We start from the raw sequence: 16,280 nt of genomic DNA on the forward strand, positions 1-16,280 counted from the left end.
TAGTGACTGCAGGTTTTCGTTTTCACTGTTGACTTCTAGATTTCGGGTCTCAGTTGTCTGACTGATTTTTGAGCATTTGTAGTTTTTCCATTGGCGTCCACGGATTTGCCTAGTGAGTAGTCCTTCCAGAGTCACTCAGAATGTGGGGCAGCCTCTTCTAACGCATGTACTGTCTTTCCTGTCCCTGTTCTTTTCTCTAGCCAACAGTAAGTCAGAAGGATCCCCTGTGCTCCCCCACGAGCCCACCAAGGTGAAACCTGAAGAATCCAGAGACATCACCCGGCCCAGTCGGCCAGCTGTGAGTGATTTTCTTCCTAAGAATTTCTATGTCTTTCCTTACCTGAGAATCCTAAGATAAGGTAGTTGGGGTTACATTCATGACTCAGAGCAAAAAACTGAGGATAACTAGGAACACTGTATGTTAGAAGCATCTAAAAGGAAGTCATACCTGATGGGGTGGGGGACTGAACGGATCTTGGGCTGCTTCCACTGACTTTGGACCTCCTGAAACAGGGTGGAAATAACATGGTAGTCATAACAACAGGTAGTCATAACAACAGGTAGTCATAGGTGGTCATATAACCTTTTGGAACAAAGGTAGGGTTGAAAGATAGTTATTAGCACTTTTTGAAACACAGACGTGATTGCCATTCCTGGAACATGCAGTACAGAACCATTTGTAGTTAAGGTGACAGGTGGGGCATAGGCCAATCCTTGAGAAACCCATTTAACCATAAACAAGAATGAGCCTAGTTGCCTTTACTATAAGATGGCTTTCAAGCCTAAGATGGAGGCAGACTGGTTCTTCACTACTTGTCATGCCTTATGAACTAGTCTTTTCTGGACCAAAACTGAATAAGTATGATGTGACACAGACTTGAAATCCAGAGTCATTGCTGGAACATGAAGGACCCAAGTGTATAAATTGAGGGCTGACTGCTCCGAGGTATGTTTTCTATTGTAGATATGAGGAGAGAACAGCCAGAGGCATCTGGAAGAGTCCAGAGCAGGGAGAGAAGTGGTACACTGCACATGGCCAGCAGAGTGGACCGGGCCCTGAGAGGAGGGCGGGGGAGAGTGATGGAGGAGGACAAGGAGTGCGCAGAGAGGACCGTAAGAGAGAGGAGCAGGAAGGCACCTGAGAGGGAAAGACAAGAGCACCCAGTGGGAACGGCAGGGTTCTGTGGGAGTGAGGAGCCAGAGGAAGGGAATCCCGGGAGCTGGAGAAGTTTGGGACAGGACAGGCTGAGAAGAGCTGAGAAGAGCCCCAGGGAGTTGTGACGACAAGGGAGCCTGGAGGCCAGCATGCTGATAGGCACCGCAGATAGCCATTTGTCCCCTCTGGCTGCTTTGGTAGAGTTTCCTTCGGACCTGACACCAAGCAGCTTGAGAGAAAGACAGACTATGGGATAGGGGTGTAGTTAAGTGCTCATTCTGCTCACAGGAAGCCCTGGATTCGATCCCCAGCACTGCAGAAAAAAAGGCATGACAGGACACGCCTTTAATACCAGTGTGTAAGGCAGTCAGAGGTTCAAAGTCATCTTTGCCTGAATAATGAGTTCAAGGCCAGTCTAGGATACATGAAATATTGTCTCAAATAAGTAAACCCTAAAACTAAAGGATGAAAAAAGAGCATGCTGGCTGAAAGTAGAAAATTAATCTGGACATTCTGAGACGCTGTTCTGGGAATGAATGTCACCTTCATCTACTGCCTCCTTCATCTGAAAGTAAGGAGGATGCTAAGTAATGAAGGAATGTGCATCGTCTGGCTTGACTTCTCTTTGGCTGTTTGTGTGAGTTTTCTACTAACTGTGCCCATGTTGTGTCTAACCCGCTCCTTTCCTTCCGGCTCTCCCTGCCTGTGGACTCTCTGGACTGGTCTCCTCTTGTCACAGAGCTATAAGAAAGCCATCGATGAGGTCAGTACCACCTTTCCTTGGTCCTGCTTTCACGAGATAGGAATATTAAACCCATTTCCTGATGCGGACATTCAGAAAAGAGGCCAGTGGGATTGTGGAAAGCCCTCTTATATGTAGCTTTGTTTGTCGGGGAGAACCCCTTCAACAGAGCCGGCTGAGACCCTCAGATGGACCCATAGAAAGCTTTAGAGTCCTTCACTAAACAAAAACATTGCTTTCCCAATGTCCCATCTGGGCAAACAACAGGTATTAGTGTTTTGTTAATGGTGTGGTGTCTCCTTCCGGTACCTTCTGATAACAAACCTGTGTTCAGCATCCTTACTAGGAGATGGCTCTGAGCAGTTTTGCTAACAAAACAAAGAGACAGAATTCTAGCACACCCCAAATATCTAGTGTGTGATTTGTGAACAGGAGTTGAAGCGTACTGTTAGATTAGTTTTGTGGGGCACTCACAACACCACAAATATTATCAGCCTTAGCTACTGAACCTGGGCGAGTTGAGAGATCTAGGTCCTTATCTGTGGAGACATTTTCCTACTAGAAAAGCACATGGCTTTGTCCCTCATAGATAGCTTGCTGAGGACGGCCGCCTCGCTGTTTGTCAGGCCTGCATGAACACAGCGCAGTCGAATGGTTCCAAACAGGCAGGCCTCCAGAGTCCCGGATGCATGGAATGTGAGGCTCACCGTTATGGCTTTGAGGCTGTAGCTCTGCAAAGCACATTTTGTGGAATTATATGGAAAAAGCACTGGCTTCAGGGATCAGCAAGCTACATTTGAAGTTTGGTTCCCCTCAGTGAATGCTGGCTAGGATAAGTCTCATAATCTCAGTCAGTTTTCTGGTCTGTAAAATGGGAATAAAAACATCAACCTGCCTTTACCCACTGATTCTTTGGGGTCCTAGGCTCTGTGTACAAAGGCATTTTTTAAAGTGGAAAGTGCTATGGAAAGCCAATGTAACTGTTCAGATCTGAGCCATAGGCAGAGAACTAACTTTGCAAGTAGGAAAATTTGATTCTGTGAAGCTGTTTTTCACCAAAGCTGTGGCCACCACACCATTCATAGTGATTCAGAAAGTCACTTTCCTGGTTAAGGGGTTGCTGTTTATAAAGTAATGCTCCCCGACATGTCTACAGCATGGGACTGTTTATAGTTACTCTGCACCATGGCCTTGCTTTTCCCTCATAGTGGTGACAAGATGGAGGGACTATCCCAACTTTTTATCCGTCACCCAGAGCAGGTAAAGAAAAGAAAATTATTTTCTGGTCCTGGGTATTAGAGCTGCCAATAAAGTAGTATTCATATGAACAACTTACGGGTCCAGACATCGGTATGGAGGTGGCTTCTGTGAGGAAAAGAGCTCTCCTAGGTCTCCTCTGGTTAACCCTGGATGTTTCAGGCTTTTTGAAAATCGCTTCATTTATTTTGGACTGCTCTACCACACCAGATAGAGATGAGAGGGTAGGCAACTTCATACCAAAATCTCCGGAGCTGTATATCAGAGCCAATGCCCCCAGTCAACTGACATCTCTGACTCTTGAGTATCTTTGGCCTGGACCACTCAAAACGTAGGAAGATGGTCCTGCCTAACCCTGCAGCACTTAGCCATGATTGCTGCCCTTCTTTTACGTAGGAGCTGCTCCCAAAAATCTGTAGTTGTTATACTTAAAAGTAGGAGACGAAGCTACCGGCAGCGTGGATACATTGAAAGGGTGGACCTAAGCATCCTACGACACACGGGCAGTTCCCCACCTGGGCCCATGTTACAGCAGCCACTGGTGGGAAATCTTGCCCTCAGCTTTGCCACCCATCTCCATTCCTAGGTGTTGGTATGACCTGCCTTCTGCAACTGTTTTCCTACTTGGATGACCCGGAATGAAATTCAAATGAGTCTTTAAATGCCTTTTTAAAATGTATTTCTCGTTATTGGTAATTCAGTAGTAATAAATCCCAAAAAGTAGCCATAAATTTAACATTACTTTCTACTGCACTGTGAAATTTTGCAACACTATTATTTAATACAACTTTTGTAAACACACACCCTTTACATTCCCATAACTGAATGTGTAACATGTAGTCTATGTGCAATCACTGGGGTGTGGGTTAGGTTTTTATCGGGATTTTAAAAACTGAAAATTCTAAAGTCACTTATTTTTATTGAAAAATAAGTAATAATTAGTGAGCTGGACTCTTTTTCCTTCAGATGAGCCTGCTGAGGTTAAGGACGAGCTGGTATCACTCCTTAGCTTTCCTAAAAGGGGGAAAATATAACACATAAAAGGAAGGCCACATTAAAATTCTCTAACAGTACAATGGCTCAACCAGTTGAAGTAAAATTTGAATCAACTATATTATTTCAAAAGAAGAAACCTAAATGAGCATATTTTCAAGCAGGACATTATATAATTGTCCGAAGAAACAAGCTCACCAGGATGAAAAGTGAGGTCCTGGGGAAGGCTAAGAAACGCCCCCCAGACCCTTTGGACGCGAGCCGCCCACTGCCTTCACGTTAGCACTTTAGGGAAAAAGAATGAAGTATTTTGCCATATCTCTCCTTTAGTTAATATGTTCTCAAATATTTTCATGCTAAATAGCACTTTTATTCCCCTTTTTAATGCTTTTTAGCTTCAGGCTTGAGACAGCCAAGCAATAAATTACCATGAAAGGCTCATTAGATAGAGGAAATTGGAATTGTCAGAGAATAAAGTGCATGAAAATGCATCCAAATCCAGCAGTGACAACACTGCATTGTGTCTGTTCCTGCAACGTCAGTATCATCCAGTGGCTTCATCACGAGCGTACAGGAACAAAAGTTCAGCCAGCCTCAGAGGCGCCCGGCAGTGGGAGATTGATTTTCTTCAGGGGCATCGCTTTTGATTACTCATTATTGCTACCTTGAAATTCTCATTTCTGTCCCACTCTCCAAGCTGTTACCAATTAAACTGAAATAGATTTGCAATTTAGTTTTAATGTTTCAGGAAAGAGCTTTTTAATAACACAGAAATAAAAAATTCTGATTAAAATCAAAATTATACAGCAGGTCATAATTTTAAAGTGTTGATAAATACAATATTTAGGGAAATGTAGGTCATTTCTTGAAGTTGTTATTGGGTTATGGACTTACTAAATAATTCTAAATAGATTGGATATTTTTTCATCTCTCTCTCTTATCTTGTCCTGAACTGTCAGAGATAAGGAAGCCATGCCTGGGGGAAAATGTATCATTAATTTAAATAAGTCATAGTGGTAGTATTATATTTTACTCAGACTTTTTGATAGTAGAAACAAGCTCCTTTAAACCATATTCTCTCTTTAAATTATAATAAAGCATAGTTTTTAATGATAAGTAACATCTTAAATATCAGTTATATTCTTTGATAGTCTTACCTTATAAAAATCTACATATGTAATAAATGTGTCTGATTTGTCATTTTTGCTAGTTTGGAAGCTCACCGTGTCCTCTTGCTTTCAGAGTCTTGACAAATCTGTCAACAGTTTGTCCCCACTGTGCCCATCTAGCATGTTCTTCATACTCTTTTTGTTTGATAAAGACGAATGTATCAGCAGCAATCACGAGGAAATATGCAGAAGGGTGGAAGCTGGATGTTAGCCTTTCCTGGTTGGCTGCATTGCCTAAGAAATGAGAAATAAATGTGCATAAAATTCTGTGTGTGTGGAGGATCTCCCCTTTCCTAGTATGTTTTCTCTAAACATTGTGAGGCCTTTTGGATCCGACTCTAGATTCACTTTCACAGACGGCAGAGACTGGGGTCTATGTGTGAGGGAGTACGCATGGATGGGAAGGCCCCAGACAGTGTGGTCCCGAGTAGAATGTGCAGGTGGGATTCCCTGCGACCTCCCCTTCATGGGGCCTTAGTTCTGGACATATCGCTTTCCATTTGAGACATTAAAAGGAAACGACTCTGACTCGTTCACTTGACAGCTTGAATGCTCTAAATTTCAGTGAAGCACCGAAGTGATTGCTCTGTGAGTGTTGACCTGCCGTGCGGCCGCAGTGCACAGCACATGGCGTACGGGGCCTGGAAGTGAATTACCGTTAACTATGCATGTGTACCAGAGGGTTTCTTCTAATCGGGGTCAATGACATAACATCATTTATGTCACTGAGATTAATCATACATCAGGTGAATTAGACAAATACATTTCTGGACTGAAATAAAGAGAGAATATGGCCAATTATTTTTGGGGGAAAAATGTGGGATTTAGTATTTTTCAATGAGTTTCTTTCTCCCTAACTCCCTGTCTCTCGCTGAATGCTCTGATTCCCACATGGGTCCCTAAATAGGGAGAAATGGTAAGACCAATGTCAAATTGCTTTTTCCTCATTTGCATGCTTCGTGCCATGGGCAGTTTAACCCATGCAAAGTAGAGCGGCCATGCTTCTGCAGAACTGCCTCCCTCCGCCTTGCTCTGAAAGCATGTCCATTAAAGGTAGTCAGACGTTCGGCACACTGTCTTGCACTATGCCTGGTGACTCAGTCCTGCCTCATCACATCCATAAGGCTAAGGTTTCATCACACTCATGGAAAACTGGAAAACTATCTCTTCCTTTGGGTGTTTAAACATTCATTTCAGCATTTCTTGTAAGGGTTTCTGCCAGGTGACTGGAATTTAAAACTTAAAAATGAAACACCTGTCGTTCTGGAAGAGAACTGATTGTTGTTTGTTTGTCTGTCTGTCTGTTGTTCCTCTTGATTAACTTATTCCTGTGACTCTAAATTTCAGTAGCACTAGGATTTGGGGTGGGCTATCACTTGATGTGGCACCTTTGTTCTTTGGGGAATGACTTCACACCAAATGAACTTTGACAACTGCTCTGTTCTATGATTGATGCTAGATTTTGGTCCAGTAGCCCTCACAAGAGAGGAAAGGCCACCATCGGGGCTTTGGCCAGGAAATCCACAATACTTGGGGAACAAATTTTAATCCCATTTATTTTCCCATTCAACTCTGGGGGCAACCAACCTCACCCTCTCAAAATAAAACACAGTGTTTGTATGTATGCGCATGCACACAGCACGGCACGCACATATATGCAGTCGGTCCTGGTCTAGCACACACATGTGCACAGTCAGTCCTGGTCTAACACACACATGTGCACAGTCAGTCCTGGTCTAACACACACATGTGCACAGTCAGTCCTGGTCTAGCACACACATGTGCACAGTCAGTCCTGGTCTACACACACATGTGCACAGTCAGTCCTGGTCTACACACACATGTGCACAGTCAGTCCTGGTCTAACACACACATGTGCACAGTCAGTCCTGGTCTAGCTATTGTTTTTGAACCAAGTTTGAATTTATTTTATCTCCCGTCTCTTAGCTTCTCCACACCACAAGCATCATTTCCTTAGTTCCATACGGTAACTGTGTTTGTCACAGTTCTCTACAGAGCTTCTTTCTTTCCTTTTTCTTGTGGCTTAAGCTGGAACAATGACTGGCTGGGAGATACAGCTTTGGTTGTAACTACACTTCATGTGCTAACAAACTTTTCTTTCGTAGGATCTGACGGCATTAGCCAAAGAATTAAGAGAACTCCGGATTGAAGAAACAAACCGTCCACTGAAGAAAGTGACTGATTACTCCTCCTCCAGTGAGGAGTCGGAGAGCAGTGAGGAGGAGGAAGAAGACGGGGAGAGCGAGACGCACGATGGGACGGTGGCTGTCAGTGACATCCCCAGACTAATGTAAGACGCTGTTGTTGTTGTTGTTGTTGTTGTGAGATGGAGTGTACAGGTTGTGCCTGAGCTTGCCCTGAATGTCTGTGCTTGAGCTATCCTCCTGCCTCAGCCTCAGGAGTAGCTGAGACCTATAGATACACAGCACCATGGCTGGATCTATACTGTTTCTCAAAGGAAGACCAGGAAGGGAGTGAGTCTCCAAACCAAAGTGTGAGAAATATTAGCTAAATACCAATCACACATAGGGCCCTGACAAAGTGAAGTGGCTTCGGGGAATCGTGTTCTTACTGGAACATAGTTCTATAGCTCTCTCCATAGATTCAGTCACCTAGAGCACATAGCGCTTCTAGGCCTGTGTGTGCCCTCCCTGCCCATTGCTATTGGATTTGCTCTTCTTCAGATGGTTCTTTCCTTTTTGTTTTCCTCTCTAAGACAAACAATATGGACAGCAAGACCACTGGCACATGTCTCTCCACCTATAAGCAAGAGAGTAAGATCATGGTCAGTGACATTATGAATAGGAGATGTATACTCTGCCTACACCATGGCCACCAATAAGCAAAAATGAATGCACAGGGCAACAGGTGCAGCACCCCAGAGAAATAATCAGGAGGCAAAGAACCACTGAAGGACATTCTAAGTGTTACTGTTTTTCACTCCATCCTCTTCAGTGTCTTTTGCATTTGATCCCTTTTCTTTCTTCTTTGTATGTGTATGTATGCACCTACATGTGTGTTGATGGTGACATGTGTACAGTGTGTAGCTATCCATATGTTCATGTCCATATGAGGCCAGAAGTCAACACTGGGTGTCATTCTTCAGAGCTGTCCACCTTCTTTTTTGAGACCAGTCCCCTCATTGGCCTGGTGCTCACTGGCACTCCTGGCTCCACCTCCTCCACGCCAGGATGACAAGTGTGCCCTGCTGTACCTGCCCCCATGCTTGCCTGGCACACTTCGCCCTCTGCGCCATCTCCCCGACTCGGTCCTCTTCTCTGTCGCCAGCATCTTCACGTGCTCTTGTCAAATTCTTCACATCTTATGTTTGCGCACTTTTGTCTGTGTACGTCTGCCTAGATTTCCCCAAATCAGACCGCTTTTTACTTTTCTTTCTTCCCTCAGCATGAACAGGAAGCTCAGTGAATTTTGTTCATTGGAGTGGATTCTTGGGTTGGTTCTTCACATCCCACTCTTTTTCTGCTTTTCTAACTCCTCCAAAAATAACCATAAGTTGTCACTACCCTGGGTTGCCATAATGTTGATGAAAGATAATGTTGACTTTCCCATCTTCACTTTCTTCCCCTCCATTTCTTTGGATTAACTATCAGTATTGATCACCAGGACATACCGACTCTACTGAAAAAGGATGTCATCAGATCATAATTATTGTCCTGCTCAATAGACTGGAGAAGGACAGGGATGTCCAGTGTGCAGAGGATGCCCCCCAAGCAGTTCTGAGAGGCAAATCCAACAGCCATCATTATCAATCCATGCTTGTGTTGACTGTCCAATTATTGACAACTATAAAAATGCTAAGATATGACACTTTGAAACAAATTGTGCTAAGTTGTCTTTTAATAGCAAATAAAATTGTTCTAGAGGCAAAACTACTAAGCCAGAACATCTCTACAAAACATGCTGATCTTTTCCATTTTGTCTTGACTCAGCATTGTTCAATTCTTCTAACAGATGCTTAAAGTTCTCTCTAAACACTGGGCATACAACTGCTGGGATAATAGCCAGTGACGAAATTAAAATATCCCTGCAATTCCCACTACATATCAAATACTGTGCTGAGGGTCTTGAGGCATTTGGAGAGTGTGAACTTATATTCTGCCTTCCAAGTTTATATTCTTCTTTAGAGAGATAAATCATACATGGAAGATATATCTGATCATTTGGAACAACCGAAGATAATTTGTGGGAAAGTATAAAGAACACTCTAAGCCCCTATCATACTTTGTAACTCTATGAATGATGTGTCCCCTCCACCCTCTAGAGGAGAGTTAGAACTTATCCTTCAGGACAAAACGTCCATCTTCTAACATTCCCAAAATAGATGGCATTGTGCTTCTCTCTGCCGTCTGCTGTCCGCCCCTTTGGAAATCACCTACCCCCAGCCCAGCCTGCTGTGACAAGCCATCCATTTCTGTCCCTTCCTCCCCCTTCTCCAGTGTCACTGTTATTTCCCAGCAGCCCTAAGTTTAATGTCATACCTTGAGTCGGGATTGCTGCCATGTCTGTCTCCCTCTTTGATGGTGGCGGTCTCTAAGGATGGAATCGTGACTTGTCCATTTCTCTACTCTGAAGACTTTGTTGTGTCTGGAATCGAGCAGCTTTCCAATAATTTCCCAAATTAACCCTGACTTAATCACACTGGGTCCTGACCTGAGGTCCAGACCTCAGAGAGCAAGCAAGCCTGTGGCGTGACGCAAAGGAAAGGCAAGCATGTCAATAACCTGAATAATAGTCAGGAAGACAGATAAGAACACCAGTCAGAAGACTGAGCATGGTATAAACATGAGGGCTGTGACAGTGAGGGAGAGAATCTGGATTAGAAACACCAGAGCAGTAGTGTGCGAGTTAGCACGCCGCCGTGGGAACTGTCTATGTCTTGAGCCAGGGCATTATGTGATCAGTGCTAGGTCTGAGGGAGGGTATTTCAGTGGGACAATTTGGACATTCTGGTAAAGACATTCACAGGATCTGTTAGTATAACTCTGGTAACAAATGATAAACTGAGGCTCTTGTGGGATGCTTACAATGGAGACAAGACCTGATGTTGTTCTTAAAGACTTGGAAATTTTAGATAGATTGAAATTATTGTCCATTAAAAACTATTAAAAATAGTGTGTGTATTTAAAATAGTCCATATATATATATATATATATATATATATATATATATAGTGTGTGTGTGTGTTTGTGTGTGTGTGTGTATGAGATATATACAGAAAAAAGGCAATAAAGAGAGATAGGTGTGTGTGTGTGTGTACCAGTTTGGTCTGAACTATAGATGTATTTTCATGAGCATTAAAAACAGATACAGTCTGTTCTCCTCCAACACAGTGCTTATACACCTTAGGAATTTCTTACTATTAAGACTCCATTATGAAACAGCTACTTATGTACAAACTGAATGCTTTGGGGCTAGTCTCTTTGTACATGTTCTTACCACCTTTATTTTCTTTTGTTCAGATAAACTTTTATGTTTCATGCTATGTAATTTTAGAGAAAATAAAAGCATATTGTACCACAGTTCACTCCTGCAAAGTGCACACAGAGCAAGCTTCTTGGAAACGGAGGGCCAGGCTTTCACACAGCAGCCCTAGATTCCAGCATTCAAAGAGGAGCCTTGTCCCTAGCACAGCTTCACATGACTGCCACGTCCTCTGCAACAGTGTACTTGATGTTGGGTTCCCTAACTAGCTGACTGCAACACCTCATGGGGGGCAGGGATAGAAGAAAATAGCCCTAGAGCACCAGAGACTACCACTGATCTAAGAGTTGTAAGGAACTCTTTTTACATGCATATCATAGCATGTGATAGACACGGACTATTCTTATAATCAGGAAAGGTAAAGGGTTGACATGATGGGAAGAACCAGGTCAGTTTGCATCCTGTGGAGCAAGCCGAAGAGGCGCCCTTTGTGTCAGTGCCCTCCCCGCAGACCGATCCAGACTTCAGACAGTAAGGCGCTGGCTGTGGGTTGACCAGATGGCTCAGTGATTAAGAACCTTCACCACTCTTCCAGAGGGTGGAGTATAGGCCTGATGCTTACATCCAGTGATTCACTGTAGCCTGTAACTCCAGCTTCTAGGATCCAACACCCTCTCCTGCCCTCCACAGGCACCCACACAGATGTGGCATACACTCACAAATACACATAAATGAAAATAATTTTTAATAAAAATGTAAGTCCAAATGGTGACCATGTAGTCCTAACACAGTTCATTTTATCAGCCTCACAATGCCACCTAGAAAAAGAAGGCCATATAGCTTTCTTTTTCCTCCTTCTGTTTTCACTAAAACACCATGGTTCCTACCCATTGCCCGCTTCCTCAGCTATTACAGCACTTCTTTGTAAGTTCTTTGCCCTCCTGTGCATTTTCATGCTCTAGGGTGACTGTTCATGCTTTATCCCTAAGTCCCTACAAACCCTTGTATTCCTGCAACCAATGATTGCCCTAACACATTCCAGCCAAACAAAACTGGGGCGGCCATCAAATGCAGTGCCTTTTCCAGTGCCCTTTCCTTGGAGCCATGAAAGCCAGCCAAACCCTTTCTTCCTGAAGTCCTCCCTTGTATACGCATAGATCTGTAGCTCTCCTATGTTCTTGGTGAGGCTAAGCGCTTTCGTTGAGGAATCACATGGTCCCAGATTTTCTATCCACTATCCTCTGCCAAACCAAGGACCTTCCAGAAAGCAGGTGCCCCAAAAGCACGTATTAAATTGAATTGAATTGAATTAAATCAGTACCTCCAGGAGCACTTGGACAAATCCAATTAGGGGGAATTATTGTTCCAAACCAGTACTCTAATTACAGGAAATTTCCTGTATTTTTTTCATTTGAATCAATGGTAGGATTTTATTGCTTGTTTTGATTTGATTTACCTTTCACAATCTTCATAGAACTTTGGATAGCTAAGTTTTCCTACCCAATCTCTATATGAAGGAAAATTACTTCTAGAATAATGGAAAGTTAACACGGTAAGAGGTGATATTTGTTGTTCTAGCCGTATCATTTTTGTTTTCGTTTTCTTTCCATTCCTTTATTGTTGCAGTAGTTGCAGTTTTATAGGAAAATCAATTGGTAACAGAGTTCATTGTTTCTGCCCCATCGTTCTCCACAGTCTCCAGGAAGAATCTCTTACATCTGCATTGCATGTATTCTATTAGGGAGCAGCCCTGACATGGACTGGCCAGGCTGGCCAAGCCTGCTTAGCTTTCATGGCCTTCTCTCCTACCTCACTGCATTTAGTTGTCACGACTTCCTAGATCTTCTTGGCTGAGAAGGCTTCTCAGACTGTGTTCCTGTTTGGGAACAAGTGTTAAAGATTAATTAGGCGCACGGTCGACTGCTCCTCTTTGGGATTCTGAGGTTGCTTAGGCCAGCACCTCTTCCCCGCTTCCCTCTTCATTGAAGTAGTTCATATATGTCTAAAACGGATGCTTGTGTCACAGTTTACATACTTACTGGAAGCCTTTAACCTCATTTTAAATTTACTAATTTTTATGTTTTTTAGATTTATTTACTTTATTTTACACATATGTATGTTCTGCCTGCACGTATATTTGTGCACCGTGTATGTGCCTGGTGGAAATCAGGGGATTTAGGGATGATTATGAGTTACCATGTGGGCACTGGAAATTGAACCCCAGTCCTTTGAAAAAATCTACAAATACATTTAATTGCTGAGCCATCTCTCCAGCACCAACCAACCCTGTTTAAGTGTATATACCTTAATTCTTTGCCCTCTAAAGTCCTATGACTATCTGAATAGAATTATTTTGCTTTCCCATACTAACCACTGGATTTTCAAAAATTATGTTGGTACATCCTAGTGAATCCAGTACCAAAGATGTCCTTTTAGATGTAAGATAACAGAAGTCAGCATTGGTTGCCTAGTGCATTTAAGCATGCTAGTAATTATCTTTATAGCTAGTCACTCATCAATTTACAAAAGACATATGCTTTGACTCAAATCAAAACCCAGAATAAAATCACTACTAGGGACACTAAGAAAAGCCTTCCAGTCATGTACTGAACACTCACTAGGTGCCTCTTGAATGTCACACTCATCACACAACACCGAGGATATATGCACAGATGAGATCTGATATCTGAAGGACCACGTGTTGATGTAGTGGTAGAGATGCTCAGAGAACTACATGGAAACAGAGCGGGGAGCCATCTGAACTGTCCCCTGTGCTTAAAAATGTGTTGTCTAGGGGAAGGCGGAGGATAAGAAAGAAGGGGACTGGGAAACAGATCAGACCTGGACCACTCAGAGTTTTGTCATATGATATGCACAGAAAACAACTGTAAGTTAAATGTTGCTAGAGTTAGAAGAGGACAGGATTTGCTTTTAAAGTTCCATTAGAGACAGGGACCCGATGATACCTTTAAAGCTATGGTAAAGATCTTTAACTTTTAACCACAGTTGACAGAGAGCTACTGAATGTTGGAAGAAATAAAAACACAGTCAGTTGTGCAGTGAACTTGAAAGTGAAGACTACCATTAATGAAAGCGAGGAAGCCAACCTCATTGAGTCGCTTTAAAAGAAGAACAGAAAATATTTGAGCTGCGGTTAGGAAGCACAATAGGAAGGCCTGGGTTGAACATGGGAGAACCAGAGAGGGGGTCAGAATGAACACAATCAACCAATGGTTTTAAAGTTACTCATTCAAATGACTACTACCCAAGAAAGGTCATGACCCCAGCTGCCACCCGGTATATAAATACCCAAGTGGAGGTAGAAAAAGTAAGTGACTGGTCATAATCAAGGCCATAGATAAGAGAGCATGCTAAAAGATTACACAAAATGAAGCAGAGTCTCAGAGACCCCTTGCAGTTAAGGACAGCCCACAAAGGAAATGGGCACAGAAGAGCAAAGGAAAAGGAAGACCAGAGAAGGGCCAGGGAACAGGAAGAATAAGTGACTGACTCAGGGCTGCTGTGTGAAAACAGGGTCTTCAACCCCTGACTGGGAACTGTGGGCTGCGCTTTGCCCTTTGAAAGGAAATGTGTAGGGAGGTGATTTGAATGTGTAGAGTCTTGGAAATGTCTTGCAATCAAAAGCCATTACATTATGTTGAGCACACGGTGGTGTCACGGCACATGCAGAGGCAATTAATATAAGAGGCATAGAACCTAAAAATATATATACAAAATGTTCATAACCAAATGATCCTAAATGGCAGGGCTGTCTGGGCTACCTAAAAGGAGTTGTTTACCATATTAGAAGCAAATAAACTAAGGAATAAATACAGATTGCCTTTTATTCCATCTATAGGGAATATTTTTGACTGAGATAATATAAACTATAACTTGAAACATCTAAAATTCATAACAGATGAGTCAGTGCTGTCCCAGAAAAGTCAAAGTGTAAAAACTGACTCAAGCAAAAAAATGTAGTCTCAGTTAAAAATGTTTAGCAAATATTAAAATAAACAGTGGGTGATGGTATGCATGATAATATTTGCTATTGACTAATAATTGACACATAAATCTTTTCAGTAAAATTTAAACCTTTAAAATAGACCTACAAAAAATGGACTTGGTAGAAATGACCAAATAAGCATTTGGAAGAGGATATTGACAAAAGAATTATTGTATTAAGTCTTTGCTATGAAATTTACATGATCTAGAAATAGACCAATGATAATTATTTTACTAAAACAATAAATAAGTGAAAAATGGGACAGGATTAACTAAATGTATAGGTAGTTCATTGAGAGTTTTCCTTGCTAGAAGTAGGTTTTAAAAAGATCTTTTTAATGAAGATGTCTCCATATCCATACTTCCTCTAATTACAATATTTGAATAGAATCAGAATATTATCAGGAATTTAAGAAGAAATGAGACTCCCTGTGATAACGGAGTGCCCACCTGACAGTGGTCCCCAGTCTCAGCCTGAGCTGTGGCAGTAACAGAGAGTGCCTGATGGGCAGAGGGGAGGACAAGCGACCCTCCCCTGGAGGCCTTGATAAACACTTGACGGATTGATCTGTTGGGTTCATGGCATCTCCTCTGAAACAAGAGTTTAACTCCCACAGGGAAAGGAGCAACATAGGTAAGATTAAGTTCTGAAGAGATGAGAGAAGAGCATTAGTTTTAAGATCTACTTGATTCACTGATCTATTGATAGGCCCCAGATGATCACAGCAATGGCTTTCCCATGTCTGGGAACAGTTAATATTCATGGCTCCTTTCTGGGACAGAAAGAGTGACATTGAAAATGAGTTTTTGAATATTACCCTAAACACATAACCCACATTTGAGTTCATTCAGTCCTTTGCGCCTAGTGAGAAACTTCGAAATGAAGGCCTCACTGCACGTTTTCAAGTCTGGTTTTACTCTCATCATTTTGCTCCTCCATTTTCCACTGCTGGTGATCGAATTCAGGACTTCAAGCACTCTCCCTAATCCTTAGCAAGAGTGTGCCTGCTAGCATAGCTCTGGTGTATTTCTTGGTTCTTGGAATGAATATTTATTACATCTTCAAACTATAATCATATTTAAGAAAATACAGACAGGTCTTGGTGGTGGTGGTGGTTGTTGTGTTTTATTTGTGTTATAATTTATTTTCTTTTTAATTAAAATTTAATTACATCATTTCCCCTCCCTCTTACTCTTCCCATACCCCTCTGCACTCCCTCTTAAACCCATAGCTTCTTTTTCTTGTTAAATATATACATGTGAATTAATGTATGAATACAGCCTGATGAGTCTGTTTAGTGTTGATTGTATGATGTTTTTTAAGGCAGACCACTTGGTATTAGATTTAAGTGATTGATCCCTGGGGAAGACTAGTTCTCCCTTTTAGCAGTCGTTAATTGCCTGTATTCTTCATCTGGGGTGGTACCCTGTGAGATTTTCCCTTCGACCCTGGCTTGTCAACTGGTGGTGTCTTATTTTATTTTATTTTTGAGAC

At 42.4% G+C, this 16,280-nt stretch overlaps 1 protein-coding gene across 1 annotated transcript in view; it reads left to right on the forward strand.

The window, feature by feature from the left end:
- Positions 1–16,280, forward strand: part of Tnik (TRAF2 and NCK interacting kinase) — a 413,176-nt gene that overhangs the window by 364,165 nt on the left and 32,731 nt on the right. Inside the window, 3 exon segments of the mRNA XM_028875813.2 lie at positions 201–298; positions 1,896–1,919; positions 7,444–7,628. Coding sequence (XP_028731646.1) covers positions 201–298; positions 1,896–1,919; positions 7,444–7,628 — 307 coding nt within the window.

Source organism: Peromyscus leucopus, chromosome 6, assembly GCF_004664715.2.
Source record: "Peromyscus leucopus breed LL Stock chromosome 6, UCI_PerLeu_2.1, whole genome shotgun sequence".
Lineage (NCBI taxonomy): Eukaryota > Metazoa > Chordata > Mammalia > Rodentia > Cricetidae > Peromyscus > Peromyscus leucopus.